This window comes from Brachyhypopomus gauderio, chromosome 8, assembly GCF_052324685.1.
Source record: "Brachyhypopomus gauderio isolate BG-103 chromosome 8, BGAUD_0.2, whole genome shotgun sequence".
Lineage (NCBI taxonomy): Eukaryota > Metazoa > Chordata > Actinopteri > Gymnotiformes > Hypopomidae > Brachyhypopomus > Brachyhypopomus gauderio.
Window position 1 is genome coordinate 8762903 of NC_135218.1, and position 16015 is coordinate 8778917.

At 43.1% G+C, this 16015-nt stretch overlaps 1 protein-coding gene across 4 annotated transcripts in view; it reads left to right on the forward strand.

Moving 5' to 3' along the window:
* rap1gapb (RAP1 GTPase activating protein b) overlaps positions 1-16015 on the forward strand; it is a 56080-nt gene that overhangs the window by 17180 nt on the left and 22885 nt on the right. For 2 of the 4 annotated variants that reach the window (XM_077014220.1, XM_077014221.1), the window contains exons 1-2: positions 8371-8612; positions 11949-11984. In XM_077014220.1, coding sequence (XP_076870335.1) covers positions 8569-8612; positions 11949-11984 — 80 coding nt within the window. In that variant the 5' untranslated portion in view covers positions 8371-8568. Of the gene's footprint in view, positions 1-4043; positions 4123-8370; positions 8613-11948; positions 11985-16015 lie in introns of those variants that run through there. The other 2 variants (XM_077014227.1, XM_077014225.1) reach the window with 2 other exon arrangements.

Consider the following 16015-nt stretch of genomic DNA (forward strand, 5'->3'; position numbering starts at 1 on the left):
TTCACTATAATTGAAGGTTGCCATCTAGCAGTGAGTTTACTCTCACAATAGTGACTATAGTATATTCAGGAGTATCTGTGGAGCAATCAGTGACAGACAGTAAAGTGGTTGGTACATACATCATGCATAGAATATGCCAAGGTTTGAAACATATTTCAACGTGATGATGGTACGTTCTGTGAATTTGGTCATTTCAGTTTTCACATTTTTAAGCTTAGAAAGGTTTGGTCCTATCAGGTTTTCATAAATAATGAAAGTCCATTTAATGTTGTATATGGTGTAATAGACATTGGAGTCTGTTCAGTGTGTTCAGTGTGATTCTAAAACAAGTGTAATTTTTCAGATGGTTTGATTCTTACATCAGCTGTAATGGCACAATCTTTCTTTCATTTATGCGTAATGGCAACTCGGTTTCCTAAGTATCACAGAACCGTGCTAGAATGATGACCTTCGCTCCATTTCGCAATGGTAGCAGAATGTTAATAACTGGAGTAAAGTCAAAGTCACTCTGCTATCTGTCTTTGTGCTGTGATACTTTTGGGAGAACAAGCTGAACCGTGTGTCTAGGGCTGTCAGTTCTGCTTCACTTGAAGCTCATTTCTATGAGTGCAGAATGACCCGTGTATTTTGAGGTAATCCAGCAATGATGAGTGTAGCTTTTGTGGGTATAACAAAGTAAGTGTTTTCATTTTTGCTTGAGCACATGTGAGTAGTGTGACCAACCTGCAGCCCACAGGCTAGTGGTCACCTGGCCCTGCAGGGCCACCGTACGGATTCTCCCTGCTGCCGAGGGTCCTCCTCGATTTGAAAGAAACTGACTGTGTGCGTGTGTGTGTGTGTGTGTGTGTGTGTGTTTGTCATAGAGAAACATAAGAGATGCATCAATTTGTAGTGGTTTTAAACCCAGCTATTGTGGAAAATTACAGTTTACACAAACACAACTCGTACACACACATTTTTCTCTCTGCATGTCTTCCTCTCTATCATAAACACACACACACACACACACACACACACACACACACACACACACACACACACAGCATGCCCTTGCTGTCAAAAAGAAAACAGTCTTCTTCTCCACAAGTGTATACCCAATCACCCATAATAATTTCAAACACTTGTGTCTGCACTCCCTGCACTTGTCATTTCAGATGCCATTCACTTCCTCTCTAGCATTTTTTTTTTGTAACTTCTGCAACTGTTAAGTTGCTTTTGTTCCCATGACAACCATGTTATGCTAATGGAGATGTCGATCAGATTTTAACATGCACGACACGTTAAACATTCCGACGAAATGGGTGGGACTCGAAAGCTTTTCGCCTCCCTCTAGAAAACACTTAAACAACGTGCTAAACCGACGCAGGGTGCTAAGGTCGTGATTCCTGCCTCTCTTCTCCACGTGAAAGCAAGCCTGTATTTTAATACCACTTCTTGATCATTGGTGACAAACAGTGTCACTTGTCTTTGAGCTGCAACAGCCCGACAAGAGCGTGAGCAGCATTGGGCGGTTCTGCTAACACACGTCCCTGTCGCACGTGAGAGGAACTTTAGACTTTTCATCTTCTGGAAGGTCAGGGAACATCGCACTGGACTCCACAGCCATGCTGTTTGGAGTCGGCGGTAAACCGAATTGTTAAATTGTTAATCCAACTGCAGCTGACGAAGACATTTTATGTAAAATACATGTGCAATATTCTTTATACATACCTTATGCAATTTAATATTATTTTAATTTCCCTCAGATATTTTACTATTTTAAATCCTTTGTTTCATTTTATTTCTTTAAATTGTTGTTGTTAATTTCTATTTCCATTCTAATAAATGTAACATCTTTACTATATTTTCTTCAAAGACCTTCCCGAGGTAATAGATCTTGTAATTGTAACGTTGAAAGTGAGGAAGAAGGAGCCAAGAGCAGGCTAGCGTCAGCTTTTATTCTCACTGCTATATATATATATTTTAATGTATATAGACATATACGAAGAAGCGGATCGACGTCAAACAACTCATGAGGAACAAGGACAAGACACACACTTAAATACACATACAAGAACAAGCAACGTGTGTAGCACATAACATTAACAAGACAAGGAACAAGTGATACGAATAACACACACACACACATACATAATGAAACATACGCGGAAGTACAGTACATACAGAGACCCAGACGAACGGATCCACACACACGGACCCGTCTGAAGGGAGAAGTCGGGGGCTGTACCGTAACAGCACGTGGAATTTCCATTGTATATGAAAGGGGCTATATAAATAAACTTGCTTTGCCTTGCCTAGCGCCTGCAACCAGAGCTTCCACTGTGCTTGATGTGCCAGTGAAACTGTGTGCAGATGGTGTCTGGATGAGCAAAGCAGCAGTTATTGTCCATGTGCATTGCAGAGTAAATTCAGCACTAAAGTGGTGCTGTTGCCTTGCTACTTAAATGGAAGAATGCCACCCAGCCAACAGGAGACAGATGCCCCGCCATCTGGACCAAGTTCCCCAACCCAAAGCTTCAGTGTTGTCCTAGTTGGAGAGTATTTCTCGTTGACATATAGGGAAACATACATACGTCTTAGTCTTGGATCAGATTACACCATGTGGAATGCAATGCAATGTTCAGACGTATGTACTGGTGCTACGGCGATGTCAGAAAGGCATTTTATTAGACTGTCAATCTCTCTTTACCTACTATCACACAAGAGGAGAGAGACAGAGAGAGTGACAGAGAAAGACATACAGAGAAAGACAGAGAGAGAAAGAAACTAAGAGAGTGCTAGTCTCAGGCTCTCCCACGTCAGCGTGGCAACAATGGCATCACCGTGGCGGTTTTGTGAGAACTGCCTGGGCAATGCCAGGAGCAAAGCAGCCAGTCACACGGTGCCAGGATACGGTCTCCCCGCGCTGGCCGCCTGATCTCCACGGGCGCTCCACTTCCCGCTTTTGTCCTGCCCTCGTTTGCTTCCTCGTGAAGTCGCTCTCAACGTGAGGCACTCGTGTTCTGTGTGGACGGATCCATTTAGCTGTGTAAAATATCCTAGCTGTTGGTGTCCCGGTTTTGTCTTCCAATGGCATTTAGTCTCCATTTAGCTGAGGGGTGAAAATCGCAAATCACATTGGCTTTTCATTATTGAATTTGTGGCTTTAGACTATACACTCAGAAGCACTGCTAAATTTCTTGCAGATAAATGAAAACGGTTCAAATCAAATCGAGGCAGATTGAAAATATCGCATTAATTAAGGTTGTTATCTTTTCTTCAAGAAAAATTAACGTGGATATATTGGTGTTTTTAAAAATTTAAATCCAATTTTACGATCATTCTATATGAAGCTTAGCTGTCATAGCACTTATATTTGCTATATAGTCATTTTCATAACTCATAAATTCTCATTTCATTTAATAAATTCTAGCTGGCTTTTATGCAGCTGCATATACTGGCTTCCGTTTTTCTCTTCTTTCTCTTGTCCACACTGGTTAGATTACAACAGATTAGATACAAATACACTCACTGTCTTACTCCCTTATGTCTCCTCACCTCTGTCTGGGACAGCTGTGCACGCAATCACATCCACATGTACACACATGAACGCTCACATGCACACACACTGCTTTGATGTGATGTCTAGTGTCTGTGTACCACCAACAGAGTTCTTTCACATCTTCAAGTCTAACCCACAGTGGGGGGGGGAGAGATCGGTCAAACTGAACGCTATGCGAGGGGGGGGGGGGGGTCATGAAAGCAGCCATGAGCTTTAAAGGTGACAGCGCAGAGCAGTAACAGAGCACGTGAAGGGCAGAGGGGCCACAGGCACAAACAGATACGTAGTCAACACTTCTTCAAGGCTCTTGCGGTATATTCTCATTTGACCTTTGGTGAAATTGTACAACTCTGGTGATTACCATGTGACAAAGGGGCACTTGAGGAGATCAGCTTTGTATTAATATGATGCAGCACCTCCACGTCCCTATCCTGGATCCAGAAAGGCCACAATCTTTTTCACTCGGTAACTTGTATTTCTTTATTTTCTTCTTGCCTTCCAGCACCATGGACAGCAGCAGTAAATTGAGGCAAAATACTACAGAAGCCCCATGCTGTTAGGATTCAGTGCAGGAGAAAAAGGTGTGTGTGTGTGTGTGTGTGTGTGTGTGTGTCAGTGTGTGTGATCTCACCATTCTGTAACTGGCCGGGATACTGAAAACCAATGTGACTCCAGAGGGTACTGTCTGTTTGTGTGTGTATTGCCAGTGGAGATCAGGGCCGGTGTCTCACCGAGGGCCGGTGTGTTGCTGGGTAACTACACCTGCCTTTCTGATGAAGGCTCTTTATAGAAAGGCTCTCTCTAATACGGTGGACCTTCTCTTTGTTTCACATCATCCTGTTTGCTCTCTCTTCATTTGAAAAGCAGTTCAATGATCACTGTTTAGCTTCTTCTGCTGAACTCCCATGGAATTTTATTATGGTGCAAAGATATTTTAATGCTTGTGGTCTAATGGTCTAATTACCATTATCGTTGTCTGTAAATAACTGGACAAATACACAGTATTGTTTTTACCTTTCAAATGTGATTAATTGGAAATGAAAAGGGTTCAAAGGCAGAATGTCAGCTTTAATTACAGTGACTACGTCTGAATTGTGTGACCTATATAGGAATCACACAGCATTTTAACATAGAACCACTACCACTACTTCAGTCCAGTAAATGACTGGACATCTGGCCTGTCCGTGGATTCCTGGCTAGTTGTTTATCGCTGTGTCATTGTATCATGGTCTCCTGGGCAACCCCTCTGGTTTTGATTTTATTATTCCTTGGTTTTCCTCTTTGTGTACTTTTATTTTGAAATACCTTTTTGTGTCTGCCTTCACGACCTTGTATCTTGCGTCCCCACCTTGTGTATTGCTTTCACATGTGTCTTGTTAAATCCTCGTTTTGCATGTTTATTTAAACCCTGTGTTTCACCATTCATGTTTTGCCACTCTTACCTCTGTTTCATTGTGTCTCGTAGTTACAGCCAGAATTACAGTATTGTATTGCTTCTGTCTTCTTGTGTATGCTCCCAGTCAGAGGTTCTTTTCTGTTTTGTCTCTTTCCCTGGTTTGTTCTTGCTTGTTGTTTGTCCTGTTGCCTGTTTGTAAGTATGCATGTTTGTGTCTTGTATGTTGCTGTGTATTTAAGATGTCCATGTCTTTGTTCATTATGGTGTTTACTTGGTAGTTACTATCACGTGATTGTCGGTAGTCTTGTTTGGTTTGTCTGTTTTCTTAATAGTTGCCATTCTCGTGTGTTTGTTAATAAATCTGTGTAAACACAAGATCTCCTGCACTTGCGTTCAGCCTGCATCACCGTCATTACACATTGTACAGACACACAAGCACTAACGGATCAAGCGTGGGATTCAGCTGGAGTGGCTTTGCACCAGGAACTTGCCTCAGTTACCTTTTCACCTGAGGATCAGACAACAGCCGATGCCTGTAAACCTGCTCATGAACCAGAAAAACAAAAGAAATCAGCAAACATGGTGAGATCCTGAAGTGTGTCCACCTCAACCTTTCCTTACGTTCCTCGGGGCTTCTGTGGACTTTGCAGTAAAAGCAGCAGAGGATGAACTACGGCGGTGGATGACTGATGAAGACCGTATTAAATCTGTTAGATGCAGGAGCTTGGCCAGGTTACAGCTATTTAAAAATAGATTACAAAGCGAAGTGCAGTGTCTTATGGGTAGATTAAATGAATATTAACTGTGCCTGAGTGATTGAAGAAGAGTGTGGAGGAAAAGTACCTCTCCCCAGCCAGACACACCATCTGTGAACCCCAGTGGTCTGCATCACTACTGATGAGACTGCGGTTCTGACGCCTACTGTAGCATTTTAACATCTCAAAGCAGACTGACTTTAAACTAACTTAAAACATATATACTCATCCACGAAGGATTGTTTAGGGACATAGTGTAAAAATATACCTGACTAAGTCATTTGGCCAACCTGAAGCAGTGCATTTTACTTACTCAGGATAAATAAATAAAAACAAAAAGCTCCTGATGACCACATTACAAACACAGCACCACCAGGGAATTCAAATAGAGTTTTAATTGGAGGGAATACGATGTTTTGTGTTCAGGGGTCTTTTTAGTAACCTACTCCTGCCTGGCTTCTTCTGTCTCTGATTGCTAGAAACATGCTGCTTGGTCTCTGTGAGCATCCCTCATTATGGAGATCTCCTGTGGTTGATGGTGTAGCGTCCTACTGGAGAACACGAAAGGGTTGTCTTTGTGTGTGAGTGTGTGCACTCATGAGTGACACTCTTAAAGAGATTAACTAATTACCCCCACCCCCAATATGTGCATCTTGGGATTCACGTCTCCAAACCAAACTTACACAGAGTAAACAGACTTTCATGTCCCAGCTGCTGCAGGACATGTTGGGGGAGTGGGGGAGTGAAAGAGACAGAGAGAAACCCCAAAGGGCTCTTAACACCTGAAAATGGAAAGACATATCTGTTTAAAAGGCATGTCCATTTATGGATATTTAGTTGCCAATTTGTAATATATTGTTTACAGTTCTGAAGGTACCATTTAAACCTGTTATAGTTCTTCGGAATACGTAATAGTCTTTAGCTGGTGTCAGTGTTATGAAGTTAGCGGTGCTCTGATACTGCATGACTAATGGAATGACCCTGGTACTGCTGTGGCATTTGAACAGCATTACAGAACACCACCCAGTCTAGACACCGTCTGTCTGGGAGAGTGGGAGGTCGAATACCAATGGTTAAAATAAAAGTCCCCCATTAATTCACCTGATGAAACTGACTTTATGTCCTTGAGTGTCTCTCCACTGGACTGCAGTTATATTTTAACCCTGACCATGTCGGAGAATGAGACATTGCTGGGTTAAGGCTCTCCTGCTCACTGTCTGCATTCTAAAAAATGTTCAGAGCTGAGTTGGATAGCTGATCTTGACGTATTTTTACCTTACCAGAAGTTCTCCATGGATAACTAAGGCATCATCATATTAATACAAAGTATTGATCACCTATGGACTTGGAGAACTAGAAATAAGGCTGGGCTGTTTACTCCTATAACAAATGTACTTTACTAGCGTTAGAAATGCACGTTTTTATTTAATTTCATTTTGGTTATACTACCACAGACGTACACATCTACATAGTGCATTATATAGATGACTATTGTACAAAGCCTAACATTCACATGTATTGTAGACTAATACGCAGTGCAAATGAACATTTAGTGTTGGTATCAGATCTCCAATCCTGGAAAGTATTGGAGATTTAGTCAACAATGAAAAATGGTTATATAGTTAAACATACCTGGATGATGTGTTTAAGAAATTAGATTTTGTATACTTATGATAAATCTTAATATAGATATAACTTTCAGAAGGGATCCGGGCGCTGAGGGTGTTTTGAGGAGAAGGACAGAGAAAATGTCTCCTCGAGGCTTGGGAGGACTCAAAGAACTGGTTTATGAGAGGAGACCTCACGTCCCGTCCACCCTGGGACAGTGTCCAATCAGTGAAAGCTGATGGACACGACGTCACGTCCAGGGCAGAGTAAGCACAGAGATAGAACCTCACTGAGGACACAAGTGTACAGACCCCCTGAAACCCCCAACACAACGACTCTCTCCTTTGTGATTGGTGAAATCTGCTTTGCCACAGTATATTTTCTCTAAACTAATTAGTTCATTATATCATACAACCTAATCCAATTGTTATCATTAGTGAGGGGTGCACCTGTGGTGAATGAACTTATGAAAGGATTCAGGTTGTGCCACCCTGGTGCGCCTGATAATTGCATCTGAGAGAGAATTAGTTTAGACACACACACACACACACACACACACACACACACACACACACCGACACACACAGTGACATGCTGGTCAACATCTTACTATAATGTTTTAGAAATGGTACACACAGATTCTCATCTCTGTCAGCTGATTAGATGGGAGATAAGGTGTTATGCAAAGGCCAGCAGTGTTCAGTAAACACAGTGTCATCGCGGGTTACCTGTATGTGCATTCGTGTGTCGGTATCTGTGCCTTCCAGCATGTTTTGAGCGTGAGTGAACATCTCTGGCATCTGTTCCAATCTCTGATAGACTTTTGCCCTTTCATACATTTTAAGTCTCACATCAGGTGTGTGGTTTCCTCCCTTCAATGTTGCTACAGGGTTGGGTTACCATTACAAGTTATGCTGTGAATCCCTGAGAGAAACCAGTATACCGGGGAGAGTCCCTCGGTCCCTAAAAGGCAGTGACTTACAAACCAAACACCTGCCGATAGCCACACATACCAGTGTGACCGGACACACCTCTGCAGCTCAGGTGGAAAGTGAGGGAGGGGTGGAGAGAGAGAGATAGCAGCCAAGGAGAAACACAAGAGTAAGAGCGTTAGGGCATTCAGGGAGAGACGCAGGGAGAGATAGATAGATAGATAGATAGCTCGACAGAGAGAGAGAGAGAGAGAAAGAGAGACGGGAGAAAGAGAGAGTAGTTCACTGGTATACTTGTAGCTGTGCTGGATTGAATAATCTCATCTGTTACACACCATGCCTTACAGGAAGAGAAGCTTTACTTTTGGAGCCTATGGAGGGTAAGAGAGAACTTTATAAGTGTGCGTGTGTGTGTGTGTGTGTGTGTGTGTGTGTGTGTGTCCAGGTTTGTTTTTGCATGCTCTCTTAAAACAGTACTACACCGGGCACACTGAATAAGACCTCTACGTATTATAAGAAGCGGTGTCTTTTTAACATCATTCAGACACATTAGCATTAGTACAGTCACGCATTAGTACAGTCACGGTCAAAACAAACAAGCCCGTGCGTCCTGGTGGTGGTGGAGTATGTACTGTATGTTTAGGCTGTATGGTAAAGAGACGGCATGAAGGAGACAGAAAATGTGTCTGCCACTTTCACTTGCACAGGAAATTGTGCTTTAGCTGGTGTCATGGTGTTACAGACTGCTGAATGTTGGTCAGGGGTCAGGGCTCTGTGTGTCCAGGGGTGGTACTGGGGTTCTGCCTCTGGGAATTAGAAGTCCGCCCTTAACAATCCCCCAATCCTGAACCACACCATCTGTAACGCCACTGAATGAAAGCCCTCCTTCTTTTCAGTTATCAGTTTTCTTTGAAATACTATCAGCCCAAGGCTTCGCTCTGTTTCAAAAATGTCCCCAGACTGCAAATGTACTGGCCTGTGTTATTATGAGTGACAAAAGCAGTGTGTTGTTGTTGTGAGGAGGGCCATTACATGCCTACTGTGACCGAGAATGCAGACCTAGAGTCAGGTTTCCATTACGCACCAAGCCTTATGGCCTAATCATAATCATATTACCAATATAACCCTCACTTCAACTGTCCCCTGTTTCTACGATAAACACGGGCTCTTCGCCACAAACATGACTGTGTTTCTGAAATGTGTAGAACAAAGCGAACATCGCTTGCTGTCAAACAATTCGTCTAATGCAGCTTTTTAAGAGGCATTTCCAAACTTGAACGTCTTCGGCCTGTCTCTTCTCAATAAGGTCTGAGCGATGGATCCGGTTGGCTGTCCCCGCCCTCCCCCGCGCAGGAATGCCATTTTAAAAGCGTAAGAAATTGCCATTAGCAGATAATGACAGTTTTGTGCTCAGCCATTTTGTTTGCGTGAGACTGTACGCGGCATCAGACATCCATTGAATATGTGTAAATGGCTCTGTGCCTTAATGGCACAACCTGTTGCTCTCCAGGGTGTTTCATTCACCTGCACTAACTGTTCTCATACTAACTGCTTCTGTCTGAGCCATTATTTTCCCTTGGTCTTCATTTACCCAGTAATGAGAAAATTGTTGATGTGAAGGCCCTGATATAAAGTTCCTGCTAGGTGTGGTGTATATGTATCTGTCTGCCTGTCTGAGAGTGAAAGACAGGCATACTGGGAGAGTATTTTGCAGAATACTCCATTGATCATATACAGGTGCTCATTCAAGCCCAACTGCTTATATGTGTTGTGTTTCATTTTTAAGTCCGAGTGAACATGTTTTGATATTACACTGAAGTGATGTGTTCAGGGATCTGCTGGAGATATTGGGGTTCAATTGCCACGTGTTCCATACATTCAAGCTTAGATATTTTGAGTCACAAACACAAACCCTTATAGTGACATCTTCGCCCGTATGCGCTCTGTTCTGGAGGTTCACTGCAGACACTGTTTACATGCATGACTCACACAAATGAAACTTTGAAATGAATATTCTGTCACCGTCTAAGCAAATACGTACCAGGAAATGGAAGCTCCCTCGCCACATGTTAGTTATGGTCCGCCGCTCGTCTGTTTATCTGAGCTGTTGACAAAACATCCACTCTTTCCCCATTCGTCAGCGAGATCCATGTGGACAGACCAGTGCTTGATTGATGACCGCCTTCTCCTCAGGGGCTGTGACATTTCAGACGCAGGGCGCCGAGCACCGCAGGGCAGGGCAGACGTGGGCCCACCCTGCTGGGCTCTGGGCTTTCCCACGCAGGGCTCTCCTTGGAGGGAAGGACTCACCTGGGTAGAACGCTACTCGGTCAGCGCTTAGCAGAAGCTTCTACCCCCGGCCTCCAGGGCAGCTCGGTCAGCACACTGTTCCAACGCTTGTTCAAGGGACCGAGTGTAAAAGGGCCCTGTGATTTCTGAGACGCGAACAACATGGACGGAACTGCGGAATTGAGGATAAAAATGCATTTCAGATTTAAAGGCAGACGTGGAGAATTTGAAAATATCTATTTTTTTAATGTGTCCCTTGTGCTATCCACAAACGGTGAATTTGATGTTGTAGCACCTTGCTCCAAATCCCAACATCTTTCTGTCTATGCTTGTACGTCACGCTGTTAGTAAGTTATGTGGGAATAATGCAAGGTATGCGTTTGGGGAGGACTTTGCCGCTATCTGTGTGGAGTCAGACATACCACTTGAAAAAACAAACATCTGTCCCGTCATGATCAAGTGCTGTAGCCACAATGCCAGAAAATAAGAGTGACCTATTTCAAACTCACATGCATTGTATCGTCAAACAGCACACAGTATACCACAACAACATTAAGCTGGGATTTGTCAAGCCAACTCAAAGTTTGTTCACAAATATGACGTTCTTGTTATAGCTGATAATGCATATCTTCTTAAAGGAACTTTTATTAAAAATCTAAAAATTTGAATGGAAAAAAAATTAAAAATGAGAGGAAAAAAAAAGAAAACCTTTGACAGCACAGAGCCACCTGGTGGTACATTCAAAGCACTACCAGATTTGGAAAAACTCCCTACATAGCTGTTCTATGGACCATCTTTATGTGTACTGGACAGAATTCTACCTATAAACACTGGTACCGAGTGAATTTAAAGCTGCACACCACAAGCATGCCAGGCATGTAGTAAATGGAATTGCCATCAAGAATGCATGTTAAGATCCACCTCTCTTGAGTTTCTGCTCCTGCAGATAAAGACTTTGTGTGAGGATTTAAATAACGCTACGACCTCTTCCTTCCTCTAACATCGTTGCTGCCTGTAGCCTCCTCATGATGGCTGGCACTCTCCTCTTGCTTATTAGCATTCTGCTGCAGAGCTCCGGATACTGCTCAATATTTCAGGCCTGTTTTAAGTTCAATGCCGAAACCTGGCAAAATGTATTATTCCATGGTGAATACACGTTAACATTTGGAAGCATAGAAACTCTCAGTAATTGCACATTAAACTGATAATGAAGCTAATATTCAACTTAAATACTTTAGGAAGGACAGTGTGCCGGTGTGGTTACTGATTAGCATGTTGGGGTGTGTAATCTCAGGACGTTACATGCTAGTAGAGGTTTAATTGGTGGGCACTGGGGGACCCTAAAGTGTTGGGACTGGGCGTTCTTGTTTCTGTTCTCTGAGATGTATTTTGTTTTGGATGGTGAAATTTCTTTCTTTGTCTTGCAGGGTGGATAAGACCTTTTCCAGAGCTAGAGGTCCATGGTGAGTTGCCTATTCTCTCCTGTTGTTTCTCTCCTGCCATCTCACTCTGCTGTCAGTGGCGTAAACAGTGGTGGACTCGGGAGAAAAAACGAAACGAGCGCCACCTACAGGACGTACGCCTCCACTGCACAAAAAACTAGGAGACATGACGCATAATGAAGCAGCATTTGCCCTTGATTAAAGTGACGACTCTGTAACTGGACGTTTTGTGTTTTGAATGGATGCGGGCTTTCAGAGATAAATTCAAAATCTTTATCGAAGTATTTGCTGGCACCCCTAGACTGTTGTCATGGCAGCAACTTTGGCAAAAAGCCAGCCTTAGAAAACATGTTGCAGGGGAGATTGTAGGGATTGTAGGGCACTGTGTCTCATTTGCTTCTCTGGGATATTTTCCTTTCCATTTCAAGGGCACTTCATTGTGTTTTCTCACTTGGAAGGGTATCTGAGAGGGCACTTTATGGGTTGTTTTTCATCAGAAAAAGGCACCTGTAGGGAATGTCAGGGTTATCAAATTTTGAGGACATCTGTGCCACATTTTCGTCATTGGTGGGGCGTCCATTATGAAGCGTCCCCTCATTCTCATACATGTATGCCACATTTACAGTTTGGCATCACATTTTGTCCACTGTAAAAGCACCTAACTGGGCTCTCATCATGCAGCTCACCTGTAGGTGTACCCCATACAGCTCTAAATCCCATTTTTTCCTCTGAGAAGTGGACACTTCAGGACACTGGGATGTAGAGGTGGTATAGAACACCCTTCATAACTACACTTTTCTGTTGGGAGAACACACATAGGGAGTCAGGTTTGGATCATTGTTTTATAAGACACCATCAAGTTCTCTCCACTAGAAGGGCATAAACACACATCAACTGGATTTTCTTGCTCTAGACCACAATAGTTTATTGCATGAAGTGGCACCCTAGAGAACACTCTATCATTTTCCCATGTCAAGGGCAGCAGTAGGACTCTTTTTCTGAGTTTCACCGCTCTAAAGATCTAGAGTTTTTTTTTACCTAAACCTATGGTGCACAGCATAAAGCTTGGGGTACTAGAACAGCTGAACTCCATTAGGCCTGGGGTACAGGAAAGTCTCTAATGAACTCCATTAGGCCTGGGATACAGGAACAGCTCTAAAGAACTCCATTAGACCTGGGATACAGGAACAGCTCTAATGAACTCCATTAGACCTGGGGTCCAGGAACAGCTCTAATGAACTCCATCAGGCCTGGGGTCCAGGAACAGCTCTAATGAACTCCATTAGACCTGGGGTCCAGGAACAGCTCTAATGAACTCCATTAGACCTGGGGTCCAGGAACAGCTCTAATGAACTCCATCAGGCCTGGGGTCCAGGAACAGCTCTAATGAACTCCATCAGGCCTGGGATCCAGGAACAGCTCTAATGAACTCCATCAGGCCTGGGGTCCAGGAACAGCTCTAATGAACTCCATCAGGCCTGGGGTCCAGGAACAGCTCTAATGAACTCCATCAGGCCTGGGGTCCAGGAACAGCTCTAATGAACTCCATCAGGCCTGGGGTCCATCACCTCTGGAAGTAGAGTGGATTTCTGCAACACACTCATCAATATCTGCAGTAACATTAGGCTATTTTTCTCTGGTCATGGAGCTAGTTCCTCTGTACCTTTATAACACGTGACAGTTATCAGATAGTAGCTATGCACTCAGCCTTTGTCACCAAACACATGAGTGCTATTTGATCATAGATGTATGAGTGTTTACTTAGCCGTGCTGCACATGGACCTCTCTAGAGTAAATTGAGTGCCCAAGTTGTCTCTGACGTTTTGGAGTATGCAGGAACTGTGTATGTTATAATGGCATGAGAAAAGGAGGATGAGCGTATAGAAGGGCAAGGTGGGTTGTATTATGGCGTTCCTTAGTTTAACCCTACTTCATATTTGAATGTTATATTGCTTTTTGGAGCTCAGATACAAGGGGTAGTGGTTGAAATCCCTTACTAAATGGAACAACCATTCAAGTAACTGGTACATCATTATCAGTCTTGGATGGCTTTTATGCGAACAGACATTTGTAATATGCGTGTCCTCGACTGTGGTCACCTCTCTTGCGTGAGCTATATGGATCCTTTTACAGCTGTCCCTATAAAATATGGAGGGACAAGGCTAGGTAGTGGAGCAAGAGATGAAACTGGATTGGACCTGTGTGTGTGTGTGTGTGTGTGTGTGTGTGTGTGTGTGTGTGTGTGTGTGTGTGTGTGTGTGTGTGTGTGTGTGAGGGAGAGAGAGAGAGAGAGAGAGAGAGAGAGAGAGAGAGAGAGAGAGAGAGAGAGAGAAAGAGAGCGAGTGAGAGAGAGAAAATGTATTATGATAGGAAATATGTTTCTATGTCTAGAGCCCCACATTGTCCTGGTAGCACAGGTAGGTGTGTACAGAAACCTAGACAAAACTTAAATTTTCTTTACATTTATGTCTGTACTACACAATTAAACAGAGAGAGAGAGAGAGAGAGAGAGAGAGAGAGAGAGAGTTGTTGTTACAATGTGTGCTGCTTTAGCATATATTTCAAGCATGATAATATATTTCAAGCATAATAGTTTTCAGTCTGTCCTCTGTTTGGGTAAATAAATACCCAAGAGTCATTAAAAATTACATTAGACTATTTTTGGCAAGTACTGAGTGTGTGAACTATGCTCTGTCTGTCATGCTTCTGGGTGAGTATGTTGTTTGTGCGTATGAGTATGTGTTTATGTCAGTTTTGAACTAACATTTCAAGTCTTCACTTCATGGTTATTTAATTATATTGTGTATAAAGACCTTTCGTTTGGACATGGCGCTGGTTAGAAAAAAGCTCACCATTGTTTTCATCTGTCTTTTTCAAAGGGTTGAATTTGTTAAAGACTAAGAGGGTTGGCTGTCAGCGTCTATTCTTACTTCATTGTTCAAGACAAGTCTAGTATTTCAGGTGTTGATTTCACAGAACGCACAAGTGATCAAACAAACCAGATTTCTCCAGATAATTCAAAATTCATCTCCAGCAACCACTGCTTGTCTTTGGGATTGTAGCACCGTTTCACACCCACAGTGTGTCATAGTGTAGAAGCATGAATGAGCTGCCTTATTAACTTCCCTGGCCTGTCTCAATTGGACATGTATGAAAACTCACTGTCACTTTAAGATGAAACATTTTCCCCTTCATTAAACAGAAGCCAACGCCTGCACTGCTGTCCTAAGCAGCATTGATGGAAGACACGGTGCTTCCTATGATTAGTGCCATTCGCCTCTCTTACTCATCGGCTTGCTGTTCTTCTAAGGCATAATTTGTCCCCACTGTCATTGGAATCAATCACAGGCCTCAATCTGCCCTCAGCTGTCTCAGTCATCAGCAAGTTGAATGCGACTTTGTCCGCTGGCAGGTCTGGGATGAATCACTGGGGCTATTTGTTGAAATCCCTTCAGTCCTGTCCTGTCTCACCCACTGCCAGCTGCCTTAAATGTCAGCTGGGTTTCTTAAGGTGAATGACACTTCTTAACACTTTTTTTGCCCTCATGGCAGCGAAAGCATATCAGTCAACAGCAGTGCAGTTGTATGTCAATCGTATTTTTTGTTCTCTAAAAAACAAGGTTAGGGCTTTTTGTTTGTTTTTTCATCTGTTATTAATGCTTTCAGATGATTCGTTAATAATGGAACAGAATACGAATGGATGTCTTCTACCAAGTGTGCACTTCGGTCTGAATTACGCAAAGCATCAATGTGGAAGCACAAATTGTTTTAAAATCAGCACAAAATGGCCACAGCGCAAACAGGTTAAGCTGTTTTAACGAGCCTGTGTCATACTGAACTTTATGTTTCGCATTGTGCTTGTTTTATAGAGTCGATGTCTTTGGTTTTGTTCGTCCGCTGTGTAGGGTAACCAGAGGTGCACTTTCCCAAGGCCATGTGCTTGAGACCTGTTGTTTCAGAGAACAACGGTGTGGTGTCACTCTGGACTACGGTTTGCTCCCTGAGGGATAGGGATGAGTTTCTCTACAGCGAGCACCACCATGAAGGAGGGG